This window comes from Myotis nattereri (assembly GCF_964212035.1).
Source record: "Myotis nattereri genome assembly, chromosome: 1".
Classification (NCBI taxonomy): domain Eukaryota; kingdom Metazoa; phylum Chordata; class Mammalia; order Chiroptera; family Vespertilionidae; genus Myotis; species Myotis nattereri.
Genome location: NC_138075.1, coordinates 8479330 through 8503582, shown reverse-complemented (window position 1 = coordinate 8503582; position 24253 = coordinate 8479330). Strand labels below are relative to the sequence as shown.

At 51.7% G+C, this 24253-nt stretch overlaps 1 protein-coding gene across 1 annotated transcript; it reads left to right on the top strand.

Moving 5' to 3' along the window:
• Nucleotides 1-16655: 16655 nt before the first annotated feature.
• Nucleotides 16656-22534, top strand: HSP90AA1 (heat shock protein 90 alpha family class A member 1). The gene is made up of 11 exons (XM_081097843.1): nt 16656-16873; nt 17413-17574; nt 17670-18036; nt 18365-18498; nt 19101-19421; nt 19580-19745; nt 19918-20108; nt 20215-20362; nt 20582-20850; nt 21164-21497; nt 21751-22534. Exons 2-11 carry the CDS (start codon nt 17413-17415, stop codon nt 21858-21860), a joined length of 2202 nt encoding a protein of 733 aa, XP_080953969.1. The 5' UTR covers nt 16656-16873; the 3' UTR covers nt 21861-22534.
• The last annotated feature ends 1719 nt before the right edge of the window (nt 22535-24253 follow it).

Sequence of the window (24253 nt, the reverse complement as noted above, 5' to 3'; positions counted from 1 at the left end):
AACTGCTAACAGGGTCGAAAGTGGCTGCCTGCATATCCCAGGCAGTGGGGGCGGGTGGCCAGCAAACTGCTGGTTTTCATTATAAGCCTTTTAGAAAAATTTTATTTTTAAATTATATATTACTTTGGGGGGAAAAATGGCTTCAAAAATCAATTTAGATTGTGATAATGTTACCGGGAAACCCCAGTTGGGCTTGGGCTGCCTGTCGCCGTGTCCAATAACGAAGGCAGGGTTGAATCATAGGCGTTTATTGAGAAGGCTAGCCAGCCAAGAAGACAGGGCGCTTACCGGTATAAGCATCAAATTCTGTCTCCACAGCAAGGTCCAGGGGGCAGGATTATAAAGGGGAAGGGGCGGGGGTGAGGCAGCCCTGGAGGTCTGCAGACGTCAGCTATGGTCCTTCGTCCTCAGGCGATGAGATGATGTTGAGGAGATAATGTTGCTGAGATGATGTTTTGACCCTGGTGGCTCTGTCTGACCCTGCTTATCAGTTCTGCTTGCTGGATTCACAGCTGAGCCACCTCCTCAATCGCTTGGCACAGGCCTTGAAGAGGAAACTTAAGGAAAAACTTAACCCTCTGTTCACACATAGGAAACTTAACCCCCTATTCACATAAGTGTATGTGTTCTAAGATTTAAAATATTATGATTGCTTTTTCAGATTAATTCAGGTGCCCCCTATCGGTAAGAACAATGAAAGCACGAGCAAGTTCTGAAAATCCTGCTCTATTCTAACAATCCTATACGTTTGGAAAATGAGGGTTCAAAAGAGTGTTTGTGCTCCGTGCAGTAGGTTGGATTCAGGAAACTATCTCTCGGGTTGCATACTTAGATCAGCATAGCGCTCTGTAGTCAAACATGTCTCAGTAAATCCTGAAACAACTGTTTAACCACAATACAGACACACAGTGTATACTCCGCCAGATTGTCAACCCGGTTTCAGTGAACTAAGAAGCATTTTTTTTTTAATTGATTTCAGAGAGAAAGGAAGAGGGAGAGAGAGAGAGAGACATCAATGATGAGAGAAAATCATTGATCGGCTGCCTCCTGCACATCCCACACTGGGGATGGAGCCCGCGACCTGGGCATGTGCCCTTATTGGGAATCAAACCTTGACCTCCGGGTTCATAGATCAACGCTCAACCACTGAGCCATGCCGGCCGGGTGTTAGAAGCATTCTTGATCTTTCATGACTTTGACAACAGAGGAGCATTAGATTTTGCCTTTGCGCATGCAGAAAACATTTTAGTCTAAATAATCTTCAGGACTGTCCCAGAAATATTCCCTTACCCAAGTATCCCTGCATGTGCCTTAAACCCCGAGAAAGCCTGGCCGGTGTGGCTCAGTGGTCTAGCATCGACCCATGAACCAGGAGGTCACACTTCCTGGTGAAGGCACATACCTAGGATTTGGGCTCGATCCCAAGTAGGGGGACGTGCATGAGGCAGCTGACTGATGATTCTCTCTCATCATTGATGTTTCTTTTTTTAAAATATATTTTTATTGATTTCAGAGAGGAAGGGAGATGGAGAGGAAGATGGAAACATCAATGATGAGAGAGAATCACTAATCAGCTGCCTTCTGCACGCCCCCCACTGGGGATCAAGCCCGCAACCCGAGCATGTGCCCTGACCAGAACAGAACTCAGGACCCTTCAGTCCGCAGGCCGATGCTCCATCCACTGAGCCATACCAGCCAGGGCAAGAATACAGAACTCTTGATTTTTGCCCCTAAACGTATTCTTCCCCAGTCCTTTGCATCCCAGAAATGACAGCACCCTCCCCCCAGCACTGCTCAGTCAAAATCCCAGGCTTAAAGAAGAGCTTTTAGAAATTAATGACTATCATTGCCAAACTTCAATATGACTGCTCATTGGAACAGGCCATCGTGAAAGACTTTTTGTTATTTATCGAAGTCAATAAATCATCAACATTTGCTGCTGAGCTTTCTGACATTCTTTTGAACGGACAGACTTTTTCTTTATCATCTCATCTTTCTCCTATTGTTTTGGTTCCTGTCTGAGAGTGTCCTGATCCTCATAATCTTCTCTATCTCTCCTGTTTTCAATTTCATCATCTATTCTTCTTGGCTGCCATGATTCTTTTCCTTATCTTCATGATTTTGACCGTGAGAATTGTTAGTGTCCACTGGGATATAATGGCAATTTTTAAGATTTTTACCTTTCCACCCATCTTCTTCCGCTTTGTGTGTCTCGCCTCCACTCGGTTGCCTCCTTCTTATCAGATGTGAATTTTGGTGTGGTCAGAAATTTGGAAAGAATGTACAAAATTAACCTGAAATTAAGAAGACGTGCAGACATAACAATTAAAGTGGGTTTCGGCCGCTACGGCGTATTGCGCCGCAATGTTGTAATCAGATTGTTTCTGCACTTTCAGGCGGACTCGCCGGTGAAAACGTGTGGAGCTCTGTCCCTTGTTCCTGAGGCTTCGCCACCTCTGGGACAGTTTTGCATGGCAGACGTCATCAGGCAAGACACGCGAGGCAGGCACATTTGCGCTCCAGTACACGGGGACGGAGAAAGCCCGTGACTTCGTACACGGGTGTCTTTGGCTATTTGCAGTATTGCTACTGGTTCTTGCACTGGACACGGGAATTCTGATCAAGTCGGTTTCACAGAATGCCTATTAAAAGTGTGCGATGCGTTTAGCAGTGCACTTGCTGCATTACTGCATGTATCCCTGACAGAAGAGACCTCCCCTTTTGACCAGGCCTGGGTGAGAACTGTCTTCCATCCACGTCTCACACCTCTGCTAGCTGGCAGGATTTTCCACCAGCTGCCTCCTGGTTTCATGTACTTCACACCTGGCGTCTCCCCGGCGTGGCACAGGCTCCTGTTGCCGGGCCCAATAGGACACAATAGTTCACAAGCAAGCCGGGGACACCGGGGCTGCACAGCGGCGGCACCCCGCAGCACAGCCCACTAACCCCGACCAAGTGTCGCTGGCCCCCAGGAGGAGGGTGACGGGCAAGCACAGCAGAAGCAGACGGTGGTCTTAACCATGTGGTGGGAAATGGCTTATTTTTTCAAAATTTACAGAAACGTGAACACATTGTAGGACTGTCCAAGGGGACCCCTGCAAGTGAGGGATCCTTCATGGTAGAGCCACCCCGTGAGTGGCAGCTGGCCCCCAAAACACACCAGCCCCCCTACACACACTCCATTCCCAGTCAAGAACATGGTCCCCTTCCTTCCACTCTGCTCCTCTTCCTCACAGGCACCTGCAGGACGGAGCCTCTCTGAGGCCGATTCTGCCTCCAGGAGCCAGGCCAGTGAGGCAGCAGCGGAAGCTCCGAACATTCACCCACTAATAACTTTTGTTATTACATTACTTTGAGTTGAATGTTGCTGCTTTTTTTTAATCAGATAGATAGATATTATTCATTTCAGAGAGGAAAGGAGAGGGGGGAGAGATAGAAACATCAATGATGAGAGAGAATCATTGATCAGCAGCCTCCTGCACGCCCCCTACTTGGGACCAAGCCCACAAGCCGCCCTGACCAGGAATTGAACCATAACCTCCTGCTTCATAGGTCGATGCTCAACCACTGAGCCACGCTGGCCGGGCGCTGCTCAGCGTCTGTTCTCCCCATTTCAGGTGAGAGCCCTTCGCGTAGGTCCCACATCTGTCACTAGTCTCCGGGACCAGCCACCCCAGGTTGTCAGTAGCTGATTGTGTGGGTGGGGCTCGCAGGTCATCACACCGCTGAGCTCAGCCAGCCGACTTCTTGGTAGCAAAGCTCTGTCGGTGACGGAAGCAGTGCTGAGTACGTCCTGGGAAAAGCAGTCGGGGGACAGTTTGTGGATCGGCAGCCAGTCCACAGAGTACCTCTGTCTTTCATGAGATGACTTGGGGTCTTGGGAGGGTTGCTAATATCCTCTTGCTTCCCTGCCTGAGTTCAGAACTACTTGAGACTCACAGAAGTGGGCAGGTGGGGATTGAGCTGTTAGCTTGGTTACTGAGAAGCTGGTTAGGAAGAAGGGTTGTACCTCTGTGGCCAAAGGGACTTCCCTTTGAGTTCCAACTCCCTTAGGATTCCTTTCACCCTCCCGTCACAGCCTGGAGGGACGATGGCAGGCCCCCCTTCAGGCAGAGAGCAGGCCTGGGTGCGTGCTTGTGCAGCGGGGCCATCAGAGAGGACGGCTTCGAGGGTGCTCAGTCCTCCTCCCAAACGTCAGTCATCTCCTCCAAGAGACCAGTGTTAGGTCAGAGCCACAGGTCCTCGACTGCAGTCCTCGGCTTCCGAGGGTCTGTGAGTCCCTGATTGTGTGTGTGTGTGTGTGTGTGTGTGTGTGTGTGAGAGAGAGAGAGAGAGAGAGAGAGAGAGAGAGAGAGAGATAGAAGGAGTGTTTCCCGGAGAGTCTGTAGGAAAGGTGGGTATCTTGGCCAGATCCCTTTCATCCACCCAGGGCTGCTGAGAGTGTTGGCAGGTAACTCCCAGCTGCTCCTTTAGTGATTTTTCCTTGGCCAAAAGGGCGTCCCTACCGGAAAGGCTGTGCCTGCCCCCCACCAGGAGAAATTGACTGACTTGGGGGTGCAAAGGCCGATACGGTGGGAACAGCTCCATCCGTGCTCCAGGCGTCTCAGGAGGCCAGGCTGAGCTGGATGGTCTTGCCTTTCTCCCCGCCCCTAGCCTGCTCCCCTCACCTTTCTCCTTGGAGCGCTCCCTCCATAAGTCACCTGATTAAGAAGCCCTGCTCAGGCTCTGCTTCCAATCCTGGGTTCCCTAGCGCTCATCAGACTCTGAAAGTGGCTTATGACCCTGTACTGGGTTGAATGCTGGTCCCCAAAAGATAATTCACATCCTGATCACCTTATTTGGAAAAAGGGCCTTTGAGGATGTAAATAAGTTAAGGATCTCGAGGTGCAACTGTCCTGGTTTATCCAAGTGGATCCTACAGCCAATGACAAGTGTCTTTGAAGACACACAGAGGAGAGACAGACACAGGACGAGGCATGTGAACACGGAGGCAGTTTGGAGTGATGCAGCCACAGGCCAAGGAACTCCTGGGCCACCGGGAGCTGGAGGAGACCGGGAAGGCCCCTCCCCAGGGTCTTTGGAGGGAGCGGACCCCTCGATGTTGGACTCCTTTTGCCTTTTTGTTGGGCCTCCAGGCTGTGAGATAAGAAATCTCTCTTGCTTTAAGCCGCCCAGCTTAGGATCATTTGTTACAGTGGCCACAGGAAACTAATACCTCCAAAAGGTTAAGAATTCCTACAGCTCCAGCCCTAGCCGGTTTGGCTCAGTGGATAGAGCGTCAGCCTGTGAACTGAAAGGTCCCACGTTCGATTCTGGTCAAGGGCACATGCCCGGATTGTGGGCTCCACCCCCAGGAGGGGGCGTGCAGGAGGCAGCCGATCCATGATTCTCTCTCATCATGGATGTTTCTATCTCTCTCTCTCTCTTCCTTCCTCTTTGAAATCAATAAAAAATATATTTTAAAAAAGAAGAAGAAGAATTCCTACAGCTCCTGAAGCCGAAGTCCTTCCATATGGAAAAAAAAAGAGAGTGTGTCATGACCGGCCGTTCCCCTGTCCCCCGCTGCATCACTGCGGTTTCCAGAGTCGCCATCCCCAGGCCGTCTTCAAGGTCTGTGCTTATCAGGAAACAGGCCTGTGCTTTGCTGGAATCACTGGCAAGGGCAGTAGCCCTGTGTGTGTGAAGGTGCAGCTGTGGCGCATTCACACCATGGAATACTGAGCAGCTGAAAAAAGGAAGGACCTCCTACCCTTGGCAACAAAACGAATGGACCTGGAGATCATTATGCACACGAAATAAGCCAGTCAGAGAAAGACAAGTATCACATGACCTCACTCATATGTGGAATCTAATGAACAAAATGAACTGATGGGTAACATAAGACCAGAGGGATGGGTGCATGGAACAGACGGACAGATCTCAGAGGGGAGGGGGTGGGCGGATGAGAAGAGATTAACCAAAGAACATATATGTGTATATGCATGAACATGGACACAGACAATCCTGTGGTGCCCTGGGGTGGGGTGGAGAGGGCAAAGGGGGCGGATGGGGGACATCTGTAATATTGTCAACGATTTTTAAAAGGTGCATGTTCCTTTTTTTTAAGTAGACTAGCTAGTTTTTCTTTTTATTATTTTAAATATATTTTTATTGATTTCAGAGAGGAAGGGAGGGGGAGAGAGAGATAGAAACATCAATAATGAGAGAGAATCATGGATCGGCTGCCTCCTGCACACCCCACCCTGGGGATGGAGCCCACAACCCGGGCATGTGCCCTGACTGGAATCAAACTGTGACCTCCAGGTTCACGTGTCGATGCTCAACCACTGAGCCACACTGGCCGGGCAAAAAGGTGCATGTTTCTGCCCGCTCTCAGCATCGCTCCACTTCACCATCCCCTGAGCAGCACATCCATCCCTTCTTTGTTCTTCTGTCTCTGAGAATAGCTCTAAAGACCTTTCCATTCTCCTTGGGTTTTCTGCAAACCTCAGCAGCCTTCCGACAGTGCTCGTCAGGGCTGTCAGGTTGCAGGTGCGCCTCCGACTGCTCTTTCCTTCATCTCTATTCTGTCCCTCCTCTCACAGTGAGCTGCACGGGGAGCTGGGGCTGGCCGCGGGCCTCCACGGCTCCCGGGCTCCCTTCAGCTGTGTCATGACGAGTCGTGACTGGATGCATAAGCAGGATTTCCTTTGGAAGGAGCCCCCTCCTCGGGACGAGCTGTAGAACAGAAGGTCCTTGATCAGAGGGTGGCTCGCTGCTGCTCGCTGAAAGTCCAAAGCTGATGAAAATGCTCTGAGCGACAGGAATGGGGATGTCCGTTGCTGCGAGAACAGCAGGAACCCTCCAGGAGCAATTGCGTAGCTGTGTGGGCAGGTGCCTTCAGAGGTCAGGAGAAGCCGGCCGCGCTCCCTCACTGCAGGGAGGTGATGCGAATGACGCACACGCCAGGTTCCTTGTCCCAGAAGCCTCGCTTCTCCCCCTGGACCCGAGCCTTCCTAACTGCCTCCCTGTGCCCGGGCTGGTGGCCCTCAAATCCCAACTCCACCGAGCCACCGGCCTCCACCGAGAACACAGATTTGTGAATGGCCATCCCTGCTGCCCACTGCCTCCTGCGGGACGGACACCTCGCTCCCAGTCCAGGCGCCCAGCCTGCCCGCTGCCTCTCGCCTGACCCCTCGGCCAGGTCCCCTCCGCGGGCACGCCCCCCCTCCGCCCTGACCAGCTCCATCCTTGCCACTCACTCAGGTGGCATCTGCCCTCTGAAGCCTGCTCTGCCCTCACTGTGCTCCTCACACCCTGAGCCTCTCTTCACCATCACACCTTGTCGGGGTGTAGAGCTGCCTGTTCTTGTGTCCGTCTCCCCAGCGGTGAGCCCCCGAGAGCGGGGACGGGTCCTGTGGGTCTGAGTGCCCGACCTCGGCCATTGCGTGCTGAGTGAAGGTCGAAAGAAATCTCTTGCCTCATAGAAGGAGCGATAGCAATGCCCGTTCTCTGTGTTTCCGTCTACCTCATAAATTATTTTTGAATGGTTGAAATGCTTTCTTACACTTATTTTTACCCAGAATGAAAAGAAACTAGCAATTTCTGTGCTAAAAAGCCCATTATTTAACTTATTATTTTATACCTCTACCAACTTCTAAATATTATATGAGGCAACTGATAATAAAAAGAAAAGGATCAACCCATTAAACCACACCCCTCCACACACCACCCTAACCACCACCCTTAGCCTGTGCTTCTGTCTCATTGGCCAGGACAGGGTCCCAGGCCCCCCTGCTGAGAGGCGGGGGAGCCAGGACAGCGCTGCTCAGCTTTCCGGCCTCGCTGTGCTGCCCGGGGAGAGGCTGGGGGATGACTGAAGAGACAGCCGAGTGTCTGCCGCTGGACGTAAGGAGCATGAACAGTCACTCATTCTTTCCTTATCTGACCCAGGGGTCCTGCCTGGGTAGCAAAGGTTCCATCTCTTCGATTGGTAAGAAATGCGTTACTCCTCTGAGGCCCCGCCCACCCGGGAAGAGCTTCCTGGGGATGCTGAAGGATGCTTCACCCAGGGCCACTCAGATCTCCTTTGGTTGCAGAACACGGGACCCCACCTCTCTGTAGCCTAATGACAAAGGGAGTATTGGCTCCAGAGCCAAGCATGAGGGGCAGGGAGAGGAGCGTGCTTCCATGCTGGCTCCTGAAAGCGCCTCACTGTCCCCCTTTCACCCCTGCTCCTGGAGGCCTCCACACACCAGATGCACACCCTGTAACAGTGATGGGGAACCTTTTGAGCTCGGCGTGTCAGCATTTTAAAAAACCCTAACTTAACTCTGGTGCCGTGTCACATATAGAAACTTTTTGATATTTGCAACCATAGTAAAACAAAGACATATATTTGATATTTATCTTATATATTTAAATGCCATTTAACAAAGAACAATCAACCAAAAATATGAGTTCGCATGTCACCTCTGACACGCGTGTCATAGGTTCGCCGTCACTGCCCTATAACCTTGAATCTGAAAGGGAACGTCAGCTCTTCCCCACCAACTCTAGTTAGAACACTCCCATAAGGGAGGGATGATGGTGTCTGTCCTGAACCAGTCTCCATGTCCCATGATGCAGTGCTGCAGATGACCCCCTGAGGCAGACGCCCAGCATGTGCAGGGGGAGGGGGGAGCTATTGGTCACCCCACCAAGAAGCAAGGGTACTGCCGACGTAAGAGGAGGAGAAGGAGCCAGTGTGGGGCCCACAGAAGCCTCACCACACTGGTGGGGGGCCGCCCTCCACGCTTTTCCTTGCTGCCTCACCACTGCCCCTGAAACCCTAACAGCCCGGGGGCTGGGGGGCCGGAGGGCCCATGTGCCTGAGCTATCGCACAGCGGGCCGGCGGACTGCAGACTCCGGCTGAGTGGGGCTCTGTCCTCACAGCGCTCCGAGCGGTGAGTCCTCAGGATGTGGCTAAGGCACCCCTCCCGCGGACCTCGCTCCAGGGGGGCCATTCACATCCCACCCCGTCTCCCCAGTCTCAGTGAGCTGCCCTGTTGGCCTATGCACAAGCCAGCCTTTCCCCAAGACGTGTCCCACGGCCACTGGCTGTGCCAAGAGCCAGTCCTTGCCCAGGATTCCCTCCTTGGACCCCTGACACACACACACACACACACACACACACACACACACACATATTTTTTAATATAAAAAATTGCTCCCTTCTGTTCTCGTACAAAGACAGCTTTGTTCCTACTCAGGGAAAGGCCGGAAGCTTTGCCACGAACGTTTCAGGGTGAGACATTCATGATGGTGATCTGGATCGGAGTTCACATAATTCTCTCTCCCCTGACTCCCCTGTTCACCTTGTGCCCCAAAGCCTTTTCCAGTTGGAGGCCCAAATACAACCAACCAACTGGCCACTAGATGGCGCCAAAGGTCCATCACTGCCTTTGGGCTGAAGGGTTGCAACCTGTGTCTTCACATACAGCAGGTCCTTGATGGGTCTTGCCCTTCAAGGTGGTTTCATTTTAACACGATCAGGGGAAAACACGCTTCCTATCTGGGACTGCTGTCCATGAAGTGTGCCGGTGTCCCCGTGGATTTCCTCCCACGTCACAGAGCCGTGCACAGGAGGTGAATGGCCTGTCTACACCGTCCCCGTGTGAGCGTTAGTGGTTGTGAGGTCACCTGCGATGGGAGGGCGTCCAGGGTGGCCTCATCCTGCGCCTTGAGCAGCCAGGAGAGGCTCCAGGCACCTGGGACTCTGAACTGGAATCAGCGGGTTGGAAAATCATTATCTGACTTGGGTTTTTTTGTTTGTTTTTTAATACAGTGGGGCCTTCACTTAAAAGTTTAATTCGTTCCGTGACGGAGTTCGTAACTCAAATTACTCGTATATTAAATCAAAAAGTGAACGAGCCAGAGCCGGTTTGGCTCAGTGGATGGAGTGTCGGCCTGCGGACTGAAGGGTCCCGGGTTCGATTCCAGTCAAGGGCATGTGCCTGGGTTGCGGGTGCATCCCCAGTGGGGGATGTGCAGGAGGCGGCTGATCGGTGTTTCTCTCTCATCAATGTTTCTGACTCTCTGTCTCTCTCCCTTCCTCTCTGTAAAAAATCAATAAAATATATTTTTTTAAAAATAAAAAAAAAAGTGAACGAGTGAGACACGTGATGCTGGGCTGATGTTGTGGCGTTCACTGTGACGTTCGCTGCGCCAACTAGCGGTGGGGTATCTGAAGCTGGCTCGTAACCCGAATTTTAGCTCACAACTCAAAGCAAAAAACCGGCTGAGAGACGGCTCGTATCTCGAAAAACTCGTTAGTTGGGACACTCGTAAGTCAAGGCCCCACTGTATGTTTTATTGATTTTTTACAGAGAGGAAAGGAGTGGGATAGAGAGCTAGAAACATCAATGAGAGAGAAACATCAATCAGCTGCCTCCTGCACACCCCCTACTGGGGATGTACCTGCAACCAAGGTACATGCCCTTGACCGGAATCGAAACCTGGGACCCTTCAGTCCGCAGGCCCGACACTCTATCCACTGAGACAAACCGGTCAGGGCTGACTTGTTTTTATTCATCATTCTTAGGTCTGTATAGCTCAATTTATTTCAATATTTAATGTTAAAAATGTTTTGGGGCTTCCTTATAAGTTTGATGATGTTTCTGTGGCCAGAAATATGCAGTAGGAAGGTAACTCTTGTTTCTATCAATTAGCCTAGTACAACTGGTCTTGTTATGCTGTGTGGTTTTGCTTAAAGTCGAAGTTTCCAAGAATCTATGATCAATGTTAAATGAGGGCGTATGTACTCATTCATGCCCCACGTTAGGTGGCCACCTGCCATGGGCCAGGTCCTGCGCTGGTCTTGGGCCAAAGAGGTGAGAAAGACAACGTCTGATTTCAGTGGGGCGCCCTGGGCTAAGAGCTGCGGAGGAGGCACCTGGGGCGAGTTTGGCTCGGAGCCCCTCCCCCACACAGCCGCAGGTGACTCCAAGTTGAGCTGAGCTTGGTAGACAAGTGTCAACCTGCAGAAGCGGTGAAGGGTGTTGAAGGTGGAGGAATTGCTCTGAGGTTCCAGGCACGTTTGGGGAGCAGCTGAGAGCAGACAGATAAACGTCCTGAGAGACGGTCAGGGCCAGACCGTCAAGCCCTTGCATCGCTGCAATAATCAGGTGGGGGTGGGGGTGGGGGGCTGAGAGGATGGAGGAGGGAGACCAGGAAACAATGCAGCAGCGTGTTCTTGGTGCCCCCCCCCCCACACACACACACACTTTCATGTTCTATTCTTCCTCCCTTCCTATCAATTTCTCTGCTATATTCTTACATTCCAGGCCACCTGGTCAGGGCTGACAGTGCTTCCTCCTCCTTGGGAGGGGTTGTGAGCAGGGCCTGTGGGGCCTGGGTGGCATGTGGGTGTCTGCAGCCGGCGTTCCAGATCTGAGAGCACCGAGGTCAGAGGTCAGGCAAAGGATGAGCTGGGCAGCTGGGCCCTGGGCTTTGCCACCTCGTGCGGGACTGCTAGTTTGGTGTCCTGGGAGTCCTGCTCTGGGAAGGGGCCAGATGAAAACAGGAACAGAGGACAGATAAATCCTGAAAGAGCCAGATGAAGGTGGCCATTACTTGGGACCCTGAACATGAACAGACAGGACACTTTAAAGGAAAAATCCACCAGACTTGGCAGCTGGCAGAATGTGGAGGTTGAAGGATGAGTCAGATGACTCAGAAGGTTTGGAGGTGAGTTCAAGGGGAAATGATGGTGCTTCCAGGAAGTTCATGTTCGTGGCCAGGACTGCTGGTTCCTTTAGGATTGAAGAACTACCTGAACTGGGCCCATTCCTTGTTTGCATGTTTATTTTATTTTTAAATATATTTTATTGATTTTTTTACAGAGAGGATGGGAGAGGGATAGAGAGTTAGAAACATCCATGAGAGAGAAACATCAATCAGCCGTCTCCTGCACACCCTCTACTGGGGATGTGCCCGCAACCAAGGTACATGCCCTTGACCAGAATCGAACCTGGGACCCTTCAGTCCACAGGCCCACGCTCTATCCACTGAGCCAAACCGGTTAGGGCTGTTTGCATGTTTATAGTTTGCACCAACCTGCCACACACACACACACACACACACACACACTGGAATGCAAGCTCCTGAGGCTGCTGCCTGAGATTCCTCCCGCTGGGTGGGGAGGGGCTCGGTGCACACCTGTCCACTGCCTGCCTCAGAGCAGGCCCCACTGATGGGGCTTCCACCAGAGACTGGGGAGGCGGGGAAGGGAGGGGGAGGGAGAGTCCTGCCACCCAGGTGCCCCCACCCTGCATCCCCCTCGAAGGCCAGCCTCCTGTTCCCAGTTCCCTCTGCCTCCCAGCCTCCAGCCCTGGGGCTTCACAGAGGCCTCTGTCCTGCACCTGTCCAGGCACGCACGGGTCCCTTCCTTCCATCCCTCCCTCCCACCAGTTCTTGCTCACATCCCCAGCACCCTGTTTCCTGGGCACCCATCACGTTTAGGCCCAACATGGATGACACTGAACAGTCACCTGCTGCACCATGGTGACCACAGCCCGCCCGTGTAGGATCCTGCGGGCTCTACGGCCTCGCCCAGCCTGCTATCTCCTTGGTCTCTCCCAAGCCTGCCCGCCTCCACACACCAGCTCTGCAGGTGCAGGCCTTCTCGGATCTCACTGGTCCTGGCGCCACCCGCATCACGGTCAGCGTCACCACGGTCAGCGTGGCTGCGGGTCTGACTGGGCTCCTGGGAAGGCCTCCGACGTCTCCTGTGACCCTCGGGCCACACGGCCAGCCCCTGGCCCAGCGCCCTGGGCTTTCGCTGCCGCCACCTCCTCTGAGTCGACTGTGCCTCTTTGCAAAGTATGCACCACTGCATTTTCCTGTATGACTTGACTGAACATACCTCCTAGGTCTTTGCTAAACAACACCCATTTTTAAAGAACAGCTTTATGAGGTCTAATTGACACATGCTGCAAACCGGACATGTTTGAAGTGCAGTTTGATACGTGTCAGCACAGGCAGGCACCTGCGAACCATCCCCTAGTGAGCAGCTTCATCACCCACGGTGTCCTCTGCCCTGCCGCCCTCCCTCCCGGCCCCATCAGCCCTGCCCCTGGCCTGTGCGCAGCACACACAGCCATTGATCTGCCTTCTGACACTACAGATTAGTTTGCACTGTCTAAAATTTTATTTAAGTGACTGGCACCTTTCCCTCAGCATAATTAACTTGTGCGCAGAACCTTTACCAAGATAACTCTCAATAAATTTGAAAGAATTTAAATCGTGCAAAGTGATCTCTGATCACAATGGGATCAGATATCAGAAACCAGTAAAAGATATCTTGAAAACCTCCAAATATATGGACACTAATACATTTGTAAATTGCCCATGGGTCAGAGAAGAAGTCGAAAGGGAAGTTAGAAAGGTGTTCACTTTAATAGACAAGTACAGAGCAGTTACTGTATGCCAGACCCTGTCCTGGCCATTTTCAAAACCAGAAGTAGCTCATTTAAGCCCCCTAACAATCCTATGAGGAAGGTAATCTCATGCCCATTTTACAGATGCTGAGCCTGAGGTACTGAGTGACTTGCCTGGGTCACACAGAAAGGAAGTGGCCGAGCTGGGATTCAGGCACCTGGAGCTAGAGTCTGTGCCTCCTGTCTCAGTTTAATGGAGGGACACTGAAGGTTTCCAATGGAGGAGGTTTCAAATGTCAGCTTCCCCTGACAGTAAGATCACTTAGGGGCAAGTTCAACAAAACGGAGGAGCTACGTCTGCAGGACTTGGCGAGGCGTTAGAAATACAGAGTTGAGGAGGCAGGAAGAGGCTGGGCAGCAAAGGAAGTGAGGGGGGAGTGGACAAGCGGGGGTTGGAAGGTTCAGTGAAATGGGTGAGCCATGTGGTGCATGCTGGGAAGGAGGCACCCAAGTTCTGAGAAGCTTTTCATCTCAGGGCAAGGTGGGGGTGGGAAGGGGTCCCTAAGGAAATACTGAGCTGGAGGTCCATTAGGACATAATTAGAAGAAAAAGAGGGGGGATGGTGTTCCAGGCTGGAGAAGCAGCAGGCGGACAGTCCTGTGGGTGATCATGGATTAGGGCTTAGAAAAGCGTGAACTGAAGATAAATGGGCAGGCGGGGTGCCCTGCGGGGCTCACAGGCCTGGTTAAGGAGCTGTCTTTCTCCCAGGAGTGATGGGGTGTCAGTGAGCGTTTGGGGAGTGTGTGGAGGAGGGATTCACAGGGTTAGATCTGTGTTCTCAAAGCTCGCTCTGGCTACAGGGTGGAGACAGGCATGAGCAGATGCAAGGAGCAGTCAGGTGGCTATGAAGGTCTTCCAGGTGAGCTGATGCTTGTGTGGACAGTAGTGAGGGACCTAGGGAGGTGGGGGGGGGGGCAGTGGAGAGAAGTGGGGGGATTCAAGAGGTATTTAGGAGGCATAAATGGCAGGCCTCACCCAGTTCCCCTGTAGGGATGCCTGGGTTCTAAAAGCTGGGGGTGGGGGAGGGGGACCATCACCTGGCTAGTGAGCCCTGGAAGAATGCCAGGTAGGTGGGGAAGTGGCCTCAGCGTCCAGGTCTGGAGCCCCGACCTGGGCTGTTCTGTGAATCACCTGCACAGGTACTGCTCCGGGAGCTCCAGCAATAGGCAGGGAGAGGGTGAGTCTGCAGAGGAGACTGGGGAGGGGAGGGGGGGAGGGGGGAGGGGGCAAAGATGGTTACCCAGAGGTCAAAGAGGTCAGGCAGGGTGAGCTGGAAGGCAGAAGCATTTGGAAGGTGGAGCTTGCTGGGAAGCAAAGGTTCCCGTGGCCTCGGGCGTTCCCCGCCGGAGACGGGAGGTGAAGGCTCCAGAAGAGTTTCCCGGCTGGGGTTTGGCATGGCTCGTCCACAGGAAATCTTCAACCCCCCGGGCCTGCAGAAGTGGGCCGGCTCCAAGGCAGGAGAGCAGGTGGAGGTGGAGGCGGCACATGGTGGCCTGGCCCTGCTGGCAGCGGCCACAGGGAGGTTGCCGCTTCAATTGCTTCTCCTTCCTCTTCCTCCTCCTCGCCCGCCCCCAGCCCGGCCGCTGGGAAACCCCGGCTGAGAGCCCGAGACGCAGCGGGGTCGGGAGTGCGTTCTGCGGCGTGTGCCCCCGGTGCCCGACGACCCACCACGTGCTGGTCCTTGCCACCCTGTTTCTTCTGTTTTAACGTGACTCAGTCCGCGTGGACTTCACCCACTTCTAATGGGTCCCCAGCCCCAGTTTAAAAACCCGACCTCGGAGGAACCGGGGAAGGGGGGGAGGGGGCGGGCGGACAAGTTTGCTCCCTTCCTAGGAAGATTCCAGACTGGCCCCGAAGGCCCCGGTGCGGGAGGAGGGCCGGCCGGGGGAGGAGCTGGAAACAAAGCAGCCGAGTGTGGGCGGCTGGAAAGGGGGGGCGGGGGGGGGGCGCTCAGGTTCCTCACCCCCAACCCCCCCAGACCCCGCCGGGGGGCCGGCCAGGGGCCAGGACCCTCTCCTGGCCTGGTTCACGGCGCTGTGCCTGCCCATTTAGAAACTGGCTTTGGGCGCAGCTTACTCACCCCGGCGGTGAATTACTTTAAAAGGATTCCTGGAATTATGCAAAATAATACCTTTTTAAGAAAACACGTGCTTTATCGGTAGGTGTAGCTGGGGGCACAGCATTTTGTTCACCAAGAGCTGGGATTCCGCACCCAGGCGCCCTCAAGGTGTGGGGGATGTGGCTACGGGAGACCACGGGGCGGTGCTAGGGTTTGGGGGTTCGGGGCGGTGCTAGGGCTTGGGGGTTCAGGGCTGTACGCCCGCCCCCTTTCGCAGGTCCCCTGTGCACAGCCCCGAAATCGAGCATCGGCCTGCGCTCTCCGATTCTAGGGGAACAGGCGGACCCCCAGCATCACCTCGGGGGCCGGGAGGGCGGGGGCAGCCTTCAGTGAAGGCAGAAACCGGGGGTCCATTGCCCCCCGGCCCACATTCCCTGGTCACCGCCCCCGACCCGGCCGCACCATGAGGCTCTGCAGACACATGTCCGAATTCCAGGGGCCTGAACCCACACTCGCTGCCAAAGAGATGCGGTCCCGTCCCCCCCGCCACCCCGCAAGCTTCTAAACGTGCCCCGGATCCTCCAGTCAGTGCCCCTCACCCCTACCCACGGCCTCGAGGCCCTGAGGCTGGGGTCCCGGTTCTGGGGCCGCGAGGACCGCCTGCAGGAACCTGGGGGGCTGCCCCGCCTGTAGTGAACGCAGCTGACGCCATCGGGACACCCTACTGGGGTGGGCAAACTGTTTGACTCGAGGGCCACAATGAGTTCTTAAACTGGACCGAGGGCCGGAACAAAAGCATGGATGGAGTGTTTGTGTGAACTAATATAAATTCAAAGTAAACATCATTACATAAAAGGGTACGGTCTTTTATTTTAATAGTTTTATTCATTTCAAACAGGCTGGATCCGGCCCGCGGGCCGTAGTTTGCTCACAGCTGCAAACCACAAGTTCACTTTCTGGACATCACCAACGGGAGCGCGTGGGCCCCGAGCCCCCCAACCCCCTCCCCGGGCGTGGGGGGTACGGCCCGCCTGCGCGCGCAGAACGGAGGGGGCGGGGCGGGGCGGGGCCGGCGGCGCCGCGGGCGCGAGACCTTCCCGAGAGTTCCGGGCCGCGCAGGCGCGCTGCGGCGGCGGTTGGGGGTGTCGCGGGCGAAGGCCAGGGCGCAGGCGCAGGCGCGCGGCCGCGGCAGCAGTTGGGGAGGGCTCTTCCGGAAGGTTCCGGAGGCTTCTGGAAAGGCGCCGCGCGCGCAGGGCGGGCCCGCGTCTATATAAGGAGGACCGGGCGCCGTGCGCCACTTAATTCTGCGTCCTCGTGCGGTGCTGCTGCGGAGCCCTTGCGGACCCTGAAGCCAAGGTGAGGGGGCGCCTGGGGCCTGGGGCCTGGGGGGGCGGGCGGGGAGGGGGGGGCTCAGGACGAGCAGGCGCGCGTGGGGCGGCGGATGGCGGGGGCCCGGCCCGGAGCCCCTCGGCCCCGCGGGTGCGGGGCAGGCTTGGTGCGCGGCGGAGGCCTCGGCCTGCTGCGGGCCCGCACCCCCTTCGGGAAGGGCCGTGCGGCGGGGGCCCTGCGGGAGGGAGGACCTACCCCCCCCCCCCCGCCCGGAAGGCCTCTCCCGGGGCCCGGCCCGCGGGTTGGAGCCGCAGCGAGGCGGCGCCCGTTGCCCGCGGCCTGCAAGCGACTTGGGCTCGGGTGGCGCGCGCCCCTGTGAGCGGCGCGGCGCGGCCCGGAATGAGGTCATCCCTTTGTCGGCAGCCTCCTGTCTGCGTGTCCCCCGCAGTCTCGCTTGTCCCTGAAATGAAGCCCTAAGCACACGGGGCGGCCGCGGTTGGGGCCGCAGCGCTGCTGTGGACGTGCTGCTGCGCGCGGTCCCAACGGGCTGCCGGGGTCCTTTGCAGATGCCGGAGGAAACCCAGACCCACGACCAACCGATGGAGGAGGAGGAAGTGGAGACGTTCGCCTTCCAGGCAGAAATTGCCCAGTTGATGTCACTGATCATCAACACTTTCTACTCGAACAAGGAGATCTTCCTGAGGGAGCTTATTTCAAACTCATCCGATGTAAGTCGTCTTTTCCTGCAGAGTTGGGTTTTGGTTTCACCATCTGGGGCTCTTGTGTTTTAACAACGTGTTTTTTTTTTTTTTTTTTATGCTAGGCTCTGGACAAGATCAGATACGAAAGCTTGACAGATCCCAGTAAACTAGACTCTGGGAAAGAGCTGCACATCAATCTCATTCCCAACAAGCAAGACCGAACCCTCACTATTGTGGATACCGGGATCGGAATGACCAAGGCTGATTTGATCAATAACCTGGGTACCATCGCCAAGTCCGGGACCAAAGCGTTCATGGAAGCTTTGCAGGCTGGTGCAGATATCTCCATGATTGGCCAGTTTGGTGTCGGATTCTATTCAGCCTATCTGGTTGCTGAGAAAGTGACTGTGATCACCAAACACAACGATGATGAGCAGTATGCCTGGGAGTCCTCTGCAGGAGGATCCTTCACCGTTAGGACTGACGTAGGTAGGCACCTGATGGTGTAATTTGCTGGGTAAGCCAGTGGCTGGGAGGTAGGAGTGCGTGGGCAGTGGACCCCAAAGAGGCTGTGAAATTTGCCTGACGTTGGGGAGCGAGCTGGTGAGCAGTGATAGTGTAACAGCCTAACATGGAGGTTATCTTGGGCGAGGCAGTTAACTGCTGTGGGACTGACTCCATCCAGGAACAGTAAAGCTTGCTTTGTAAATTGGTTTAAAAAGTGTTAGGTATGGCCGATGAGAGCTGAATAAATGGTAGGTTTTTTACCCTGATTTGGCCATTGAGATTGAAATTGTTTTCCCTGCTTCTCTTCCAGGGGAACCCATGGGGCGTGGAACAAAGGTTATTCTGCACCTGAAAGAGGACCAGACGGAGTACTTGGAGGAGAGAAGGATCAAAGAGATCGTGAAGAAACACTCTCAATTTATTGGCTACCCCATTACTCTCTTTGTAAGTTTCTATGTAGATAACCAAAGCGACTGAATTAAAATGTTTGGTCCTTTAAGATTTGTAAGGCAAAGACCCAAACTTCCAGTAGTTATTGGACTAGTCTGAAGTTATTAATTGCCAAGGTACCCCAGGGCTCTCTATAATAATAAGAGCGTAATATGCTAATTAGCCCGGATGTCCTGCTATGAGGGAAGCCTGGGTTCAGGGTGCCAGGGGGAAGCCTGTTCCACAACCACAGCCCCCGGGGCAAGGAAGGCCTACTGTTTTTTTCTTCTCATTAAACTTATTTTAATGGGTCTCAAAATTCTGTGACAGGTTTTTGGTCATGTTGTTTCCATTAAAAAGTGCTGATTTTAAAAATTAATAACTTAAAAACTGCCACACACACAAAAGAATCAAATGGTACACAAAACATTCTAGGAAGGCCTGCTCTTGCACGAATTTCTTGCATCAGGTCTCTAGTATTTAGTTAAAAAGATCAAGTATTTATGAGAAGTTTTCTTGGTTAATGTTTCTTAGCTAATTTAGGCTTTGGTATAGTGTCTTTATCTTCATTTAGTTAATTTTTTCGTTCTAGAATGTGACTGTCTTTTTTTTTGCAGGTGGAGAAGGAACGTGATAAAGAAGTCAGTGATGATGAGGCTGAAGAAAAGGAAGAGAAAGAGGAAGAGAAGGAAAAGGAAGAAAAGGAGTCCGAAGACAAGCCTGAAATCGAAGATGTTGGTTCTGACGAAGAGGAAGAAGAAAAGAAGGACGGTGACAAGAAGAAGAAAAAGAAGATCAAGGAGAAGTACATCGATCAGGAAGAACTGAACAAAACAAAGCCAATTTGGACCAGAAATCCTGATGACATTACTAATGAAGAATACGGGGAATTCTACAAGAGCCTGACCAATGACTGGGAGGATCACTTGGCAGTGAAGGTGAGTGACTGCCGAGTGCGGCCAGGCCAGCCTGCCTCTGCAGGTTCTGTCTGAAGTAGTTAAATTTTCTCATCCCAGCCCTTCTCCCACAGTGCTGTGAGTTAGGGAACAGCTAGTGTTCATCCACTGATTATGACTCGGTGTGTGTTTTATTACAGCACTTTTCAGTTGAAGGACAGTTGGAATTCAGAGCCCTTCTTTTTGTCCCAAGACGTGCTCCGTTTGACCTGTTTGAAAACAGAAAGAAAAAGAACAACATTAAGTTGTATGTTCGCCGAGTTTTCATCATGGATAACTGTGAGGAGCTGATCCCTGAATACCTGAGTAAGTAGAGTTGGGTATGAAGAATGACCACTGTCACTGGTTAAAGTCATTCTTAAGCACGGGGGGGGGGGGAAGGGGGGGGACGGGCATAATTCATCCTTGGTTTTGGGGGCTTGCTCGTATTTGGTTGATTTTTGTCCTTAGAGTGACTTTGGTCTTTATATTCTTTCAGACTTCATTAGAGGTGTGGTGGACTCTGAGGATCTCCCTCTAAATATTTCCCGGGAGATGTTGCAGCAAAGCAAAATTTTGAAAGTTATCAGAAAGAATTTGGTCAAAAAATGCTTAGAACTCTTCACTGAACTGGCAGAAGATAAGGAGAACTACAAAAAGTTTTATGAGCAGTTCTCTAAAAATATTAAGGTTGGTATAAACACATTGGAGCATTAGTAATAATGAAACTGGCTTCTCAAATTTTAAATTTTGTTTTAATGCAGAAAGTTTTTCTAAAGCTAATGTTCTCTTTCAGCTTGGAATTCATGAAGATTCTCAAAACCGGAAGAAGCTCTCTGAGCTATTAAGATACTACACATCTGCTTCTGGCGATGAGATGGTCTCCCTCAAGGACTACTGCACAAGAATGAAGGAGAACCAGAAGCACATCTATTACATCACAGGTAATGGGCGATGTGTTCATGTGACCCATGGTGCTTGGAACCTCATAGGGACTGGGTGTTTTCTACCTGTGTGGCTCTCTGTACATTAGTAGGTGTTGATCTCGCTCGCAAGGTAGTTCACTGATCTGGCCATATCTGTGGTGGTCAGATCTGACTAGATAAGAAAAGCCAAGGGAGATGACACCTTGTGAAAGGTCTAAAAGTAATTCTTCGATACAGGGGAGACCAAGGACCAGGTCGCTAACTCGGCCTTCGTGGAGCGTCTTCGGAAGCACGGCCTAGAAGTGATCTATATGATCGAGCCTATTGATGAGTACTGTGTGCAGCAGCTGAAGGAGTTTGAGGGGAAGACCTTAGTGTCAGTCACCAAAGAGGGCTTGGAACTTCCAGAAGATGAAGAAGAGAAAAAGAAGCAGGAAGAGAAAAAAACCAAGTTTGAAAACCTGTGCAAAATCATGAAGGACATCTTGGAGAAAAAAGTAGAAAAGGTGTGTTTCTTCTCCCTACATTTGCTAATTTTTGACACTTCCTAGAAGTGGTATTAGATTCCACCCCCCCCCCCCCGGCCCCCCCATGTTAAGCCATACAATGTACTTGCAAACTTAGGATAGAAAAGTTTAGCCTTTCTATTCAGTGGGATATCTAAGTTTGCAAGTACATCGTATTTCTGATTCCTCAGTACCTGTTAGATTCCTTAGATTTCACTTCACAATAAAAGCTCACATAGGTGCTAAAGAGTTGTAGTAATCTTAGCTACAACTTAATGCCTGGACATCTTAATGCTTAGTACTTTGATTACAGGTGGTCGTATCAAACCGATTGGTGACATCCCCATGCTGCATTGTCACAAGCACATATGGCTGGACAGCAAACATGGAGAGAATCATGAAGGCTCAGGCCCTGAGAGACAACTCAACAATGGGTTACATGGCAGCAAAGAAACACCTGGAGATAAACCCAGACCATTCCATCATCGAGACCTTAAGGCAGAAGGCGGAGGCAGACAAGAATGACAAGTCTGTGAAGGATCTGGTCATCCTGCTGTATGAGACCGCGCTCCTGTCCTCTGGCTTCAGTCTGGAAGACCCCCAGACACACGCCAACAGGATCTACAGGATGATCAAACTTGGTCTTGGTAAGCCCGTGTTGTCAGAGAGACTTACCCCGTGACTATTGGGCGGGTAACTTTTAGCTGCTTGTGAGAAACTAAAGTAACATGTTGAAGGGGTGGATAAATACGTCCCTAGTCCATGAAGGCTAAAAAATGGAACTGAGACTCAAATACCCTGTAATTGCTTAGCGTTGGGAGCAGTTGTAAGCCAGCAGTAGTATTAGGCTAATTAGTTGGTTTTTAAGAAATCTAATACATGGCTTTTATTTCCAAAAAGGTATCGATGAAGATGACCCCACTGCTGACGAGAGCAGCGCTGCTGTGACCGAAGAGATGCCGCCCCTGGAAGGAGACGACGACACCTCCCGCATGGAGGAAGTAGACTAAGCTCCCCTGCAGGACACCTGCACACGTGTTCAGTTCTTTACCTTCATTCCCTTGGATAATATATTTTCAAGGACTTTTTTCTTTATTTTTGTTAACATTTTAAAAATATGTATGGCATGGCAACTACTTACAGGGAAGACCGGGTTCCTTTCCCCCTCTATATGTATGAGACTGTGATACTTCAGGCACTGAAGCCGGGCTTGTTTTCTTTCCTAGTTCCATGTTGGCCTGTTTTAATAGAATGGGTTTATCTTTGTTGTAAGATACGTGTAGCCTAATGTTTGTTAGCTTTGTGGTCTGAAGTGTTTCTCTCTCAAGCAGATTCCTAAGTAGACCAAATCTTTGTTGCTCAAGTGTTCTGAGATGTGTGGTTAAAACAGCCTTTCATCCCCTAAGATCTACTTTTTAAGCCTGACATCCCCTGTAGTTAACTGCATGTACTAGTATGGCCTCTAGAAGTTAGTATGCTAAGCTGACCAACAGGATGGTAGTAACTGTCCATAGGGTTTGTCTCTAAAGGATTGTGTGGCATAGCAGAAATATAAGCTACGTAGGCATATGTTGTAAAGCTGTTTGAAAGTAACTCAGAGCAAGTTTTGTGAATAGAAGTGCAGTGTTCTCGTCACATTCTGCTTTAAAAGGTTATGGCAAATACAAATTAAAAAGAAAAGTTATGTGAAAGTGTCTTATTTGGGGGCTGTTGCTGATGTAACAGCACTGGGTATACACAAATCTTGCCTAGACAAGTGGAGAAAACAATAGATGGTTAACATTGATCACCCCAAGTCTTTCTGCGACTTCCCAGGAACCCAGGTTTCAGGGTGTCATCAGGTAGCATGCCCTCCCCATCTGTCTAATACGGTCTCTAATCAAGCGTTCTACATCATGGTTGGTATGTCCAAACTGCAGGTTGGTGGCATTTCTGAAACATTGCAGTCTAAATAGAGCCCCTTAAAACCTTGGCCTTAGTGTCTCCAAGTTCTTTTCTAAATCTACTTACTGTCATCCCCCCTGATACCTTGCTTTGTTTTTTCTGTTGCTTTATTGAGCCTCAGGTAAGAGGCATGTCTAGGTGGCTGAGCTGCTGGTATCATTGGGAAGAGTGTGATCATTGGTCTCAAAGGAAACAATGGGGTCCCTTCTGGGACAGCGATAGCTAAATTAGTCTTCCAGTCCTGAAGTTGATTGTTTTTAGAAAACTTGGTGGTAGGTCCATGCAGGATTCGGGTTTGTAGACCACCTATAAGCGTGTTCGTAACTAATGGGGAGAGGAGTGTGGGATTCCGTACCCTGGGAAAAGCCAGTGCCCTGGTGCTCAGTAGGTTCTTCGTGGCCTGGTGAACACTAACCGCATTTACTCCTTAAAGTCCTCTGCGGCAGAAGTTCTTAGGAATTACTTGAGGTGTCAGTACTTGAGCCCACCTTTAACTCCACAGCCCATACATAGTCTTTCTGCTGTTGTGCTTACCAGCTGGAGGAAGTGGGTGTACTTGCTGGGGCCAGTGCAACAGGGAGGTTACAATGGCTTCTAAGAATGTTCAAGACTCAATTCAAATCAAAGCAGCAGGCACTTGAGGATATCTGCCAAATGAGGACTAACTGACCCTGCCCTGAGAGATTTATGGCAAGTAGGCAAGTACTGTCTCTGGAACTGTCCCCAGGAGCCCCTGGGCTGGAGATGGGACCACCCACAGGGGTTGCTCAGCCCAATGGGCATACACACCACCAGGAGTCTCACCTGCTGCTTTAAAACCCAATGTGACTTCACACCTGTCAGCCCCATCCTGCCCTGGAGGAGGGTAATGAGTGCTGAGAAAGCAAAGAGGCACAGACTGGAAAAGGTAAAATTTATTCACAGAAATGGTCTGAGAACTAATACCTGAATTTAACAAAGTCCTAGGATAGATCAATATTCAAAAACCATTTGAATTTGTGTTAGCAACAATCGTTAATTAAATCTTTTAAGTGTTCATTCACAGTAGCATACTAAATTGAAATAAATTTTACAAAAAGGCTTTGCAACACCTGGACAGAAGAAAAATTAGAGACCTGGGTAAACAAATACCGGTTCTGTGTTGGAAACTCAATAGTGCTAAGATCAGGGTTCTCCTGAGAAGCATTAAACGAGCCAGTCATAAAAAGCTACCTTCTACTTGATTTCATATAATTCTAGAAAAAGCAGAAGTGCGTCAGAAAGTGGGGCCAGAAGGCCTAGTGGGATTGTCGAGGGGCAAGAGGGAACATTTGAAAGTGTCCAAAAACTTTAAATAATGATTGCATGGGTGTATATATTAAAATCCATAGAGCTTAAAATGTGTGGATAATGGTGTACTATGCCTAATAAAAAATGAAAAAAAGCAAAGATGTAGAAAGCAGACTACTGCCATTCAAAA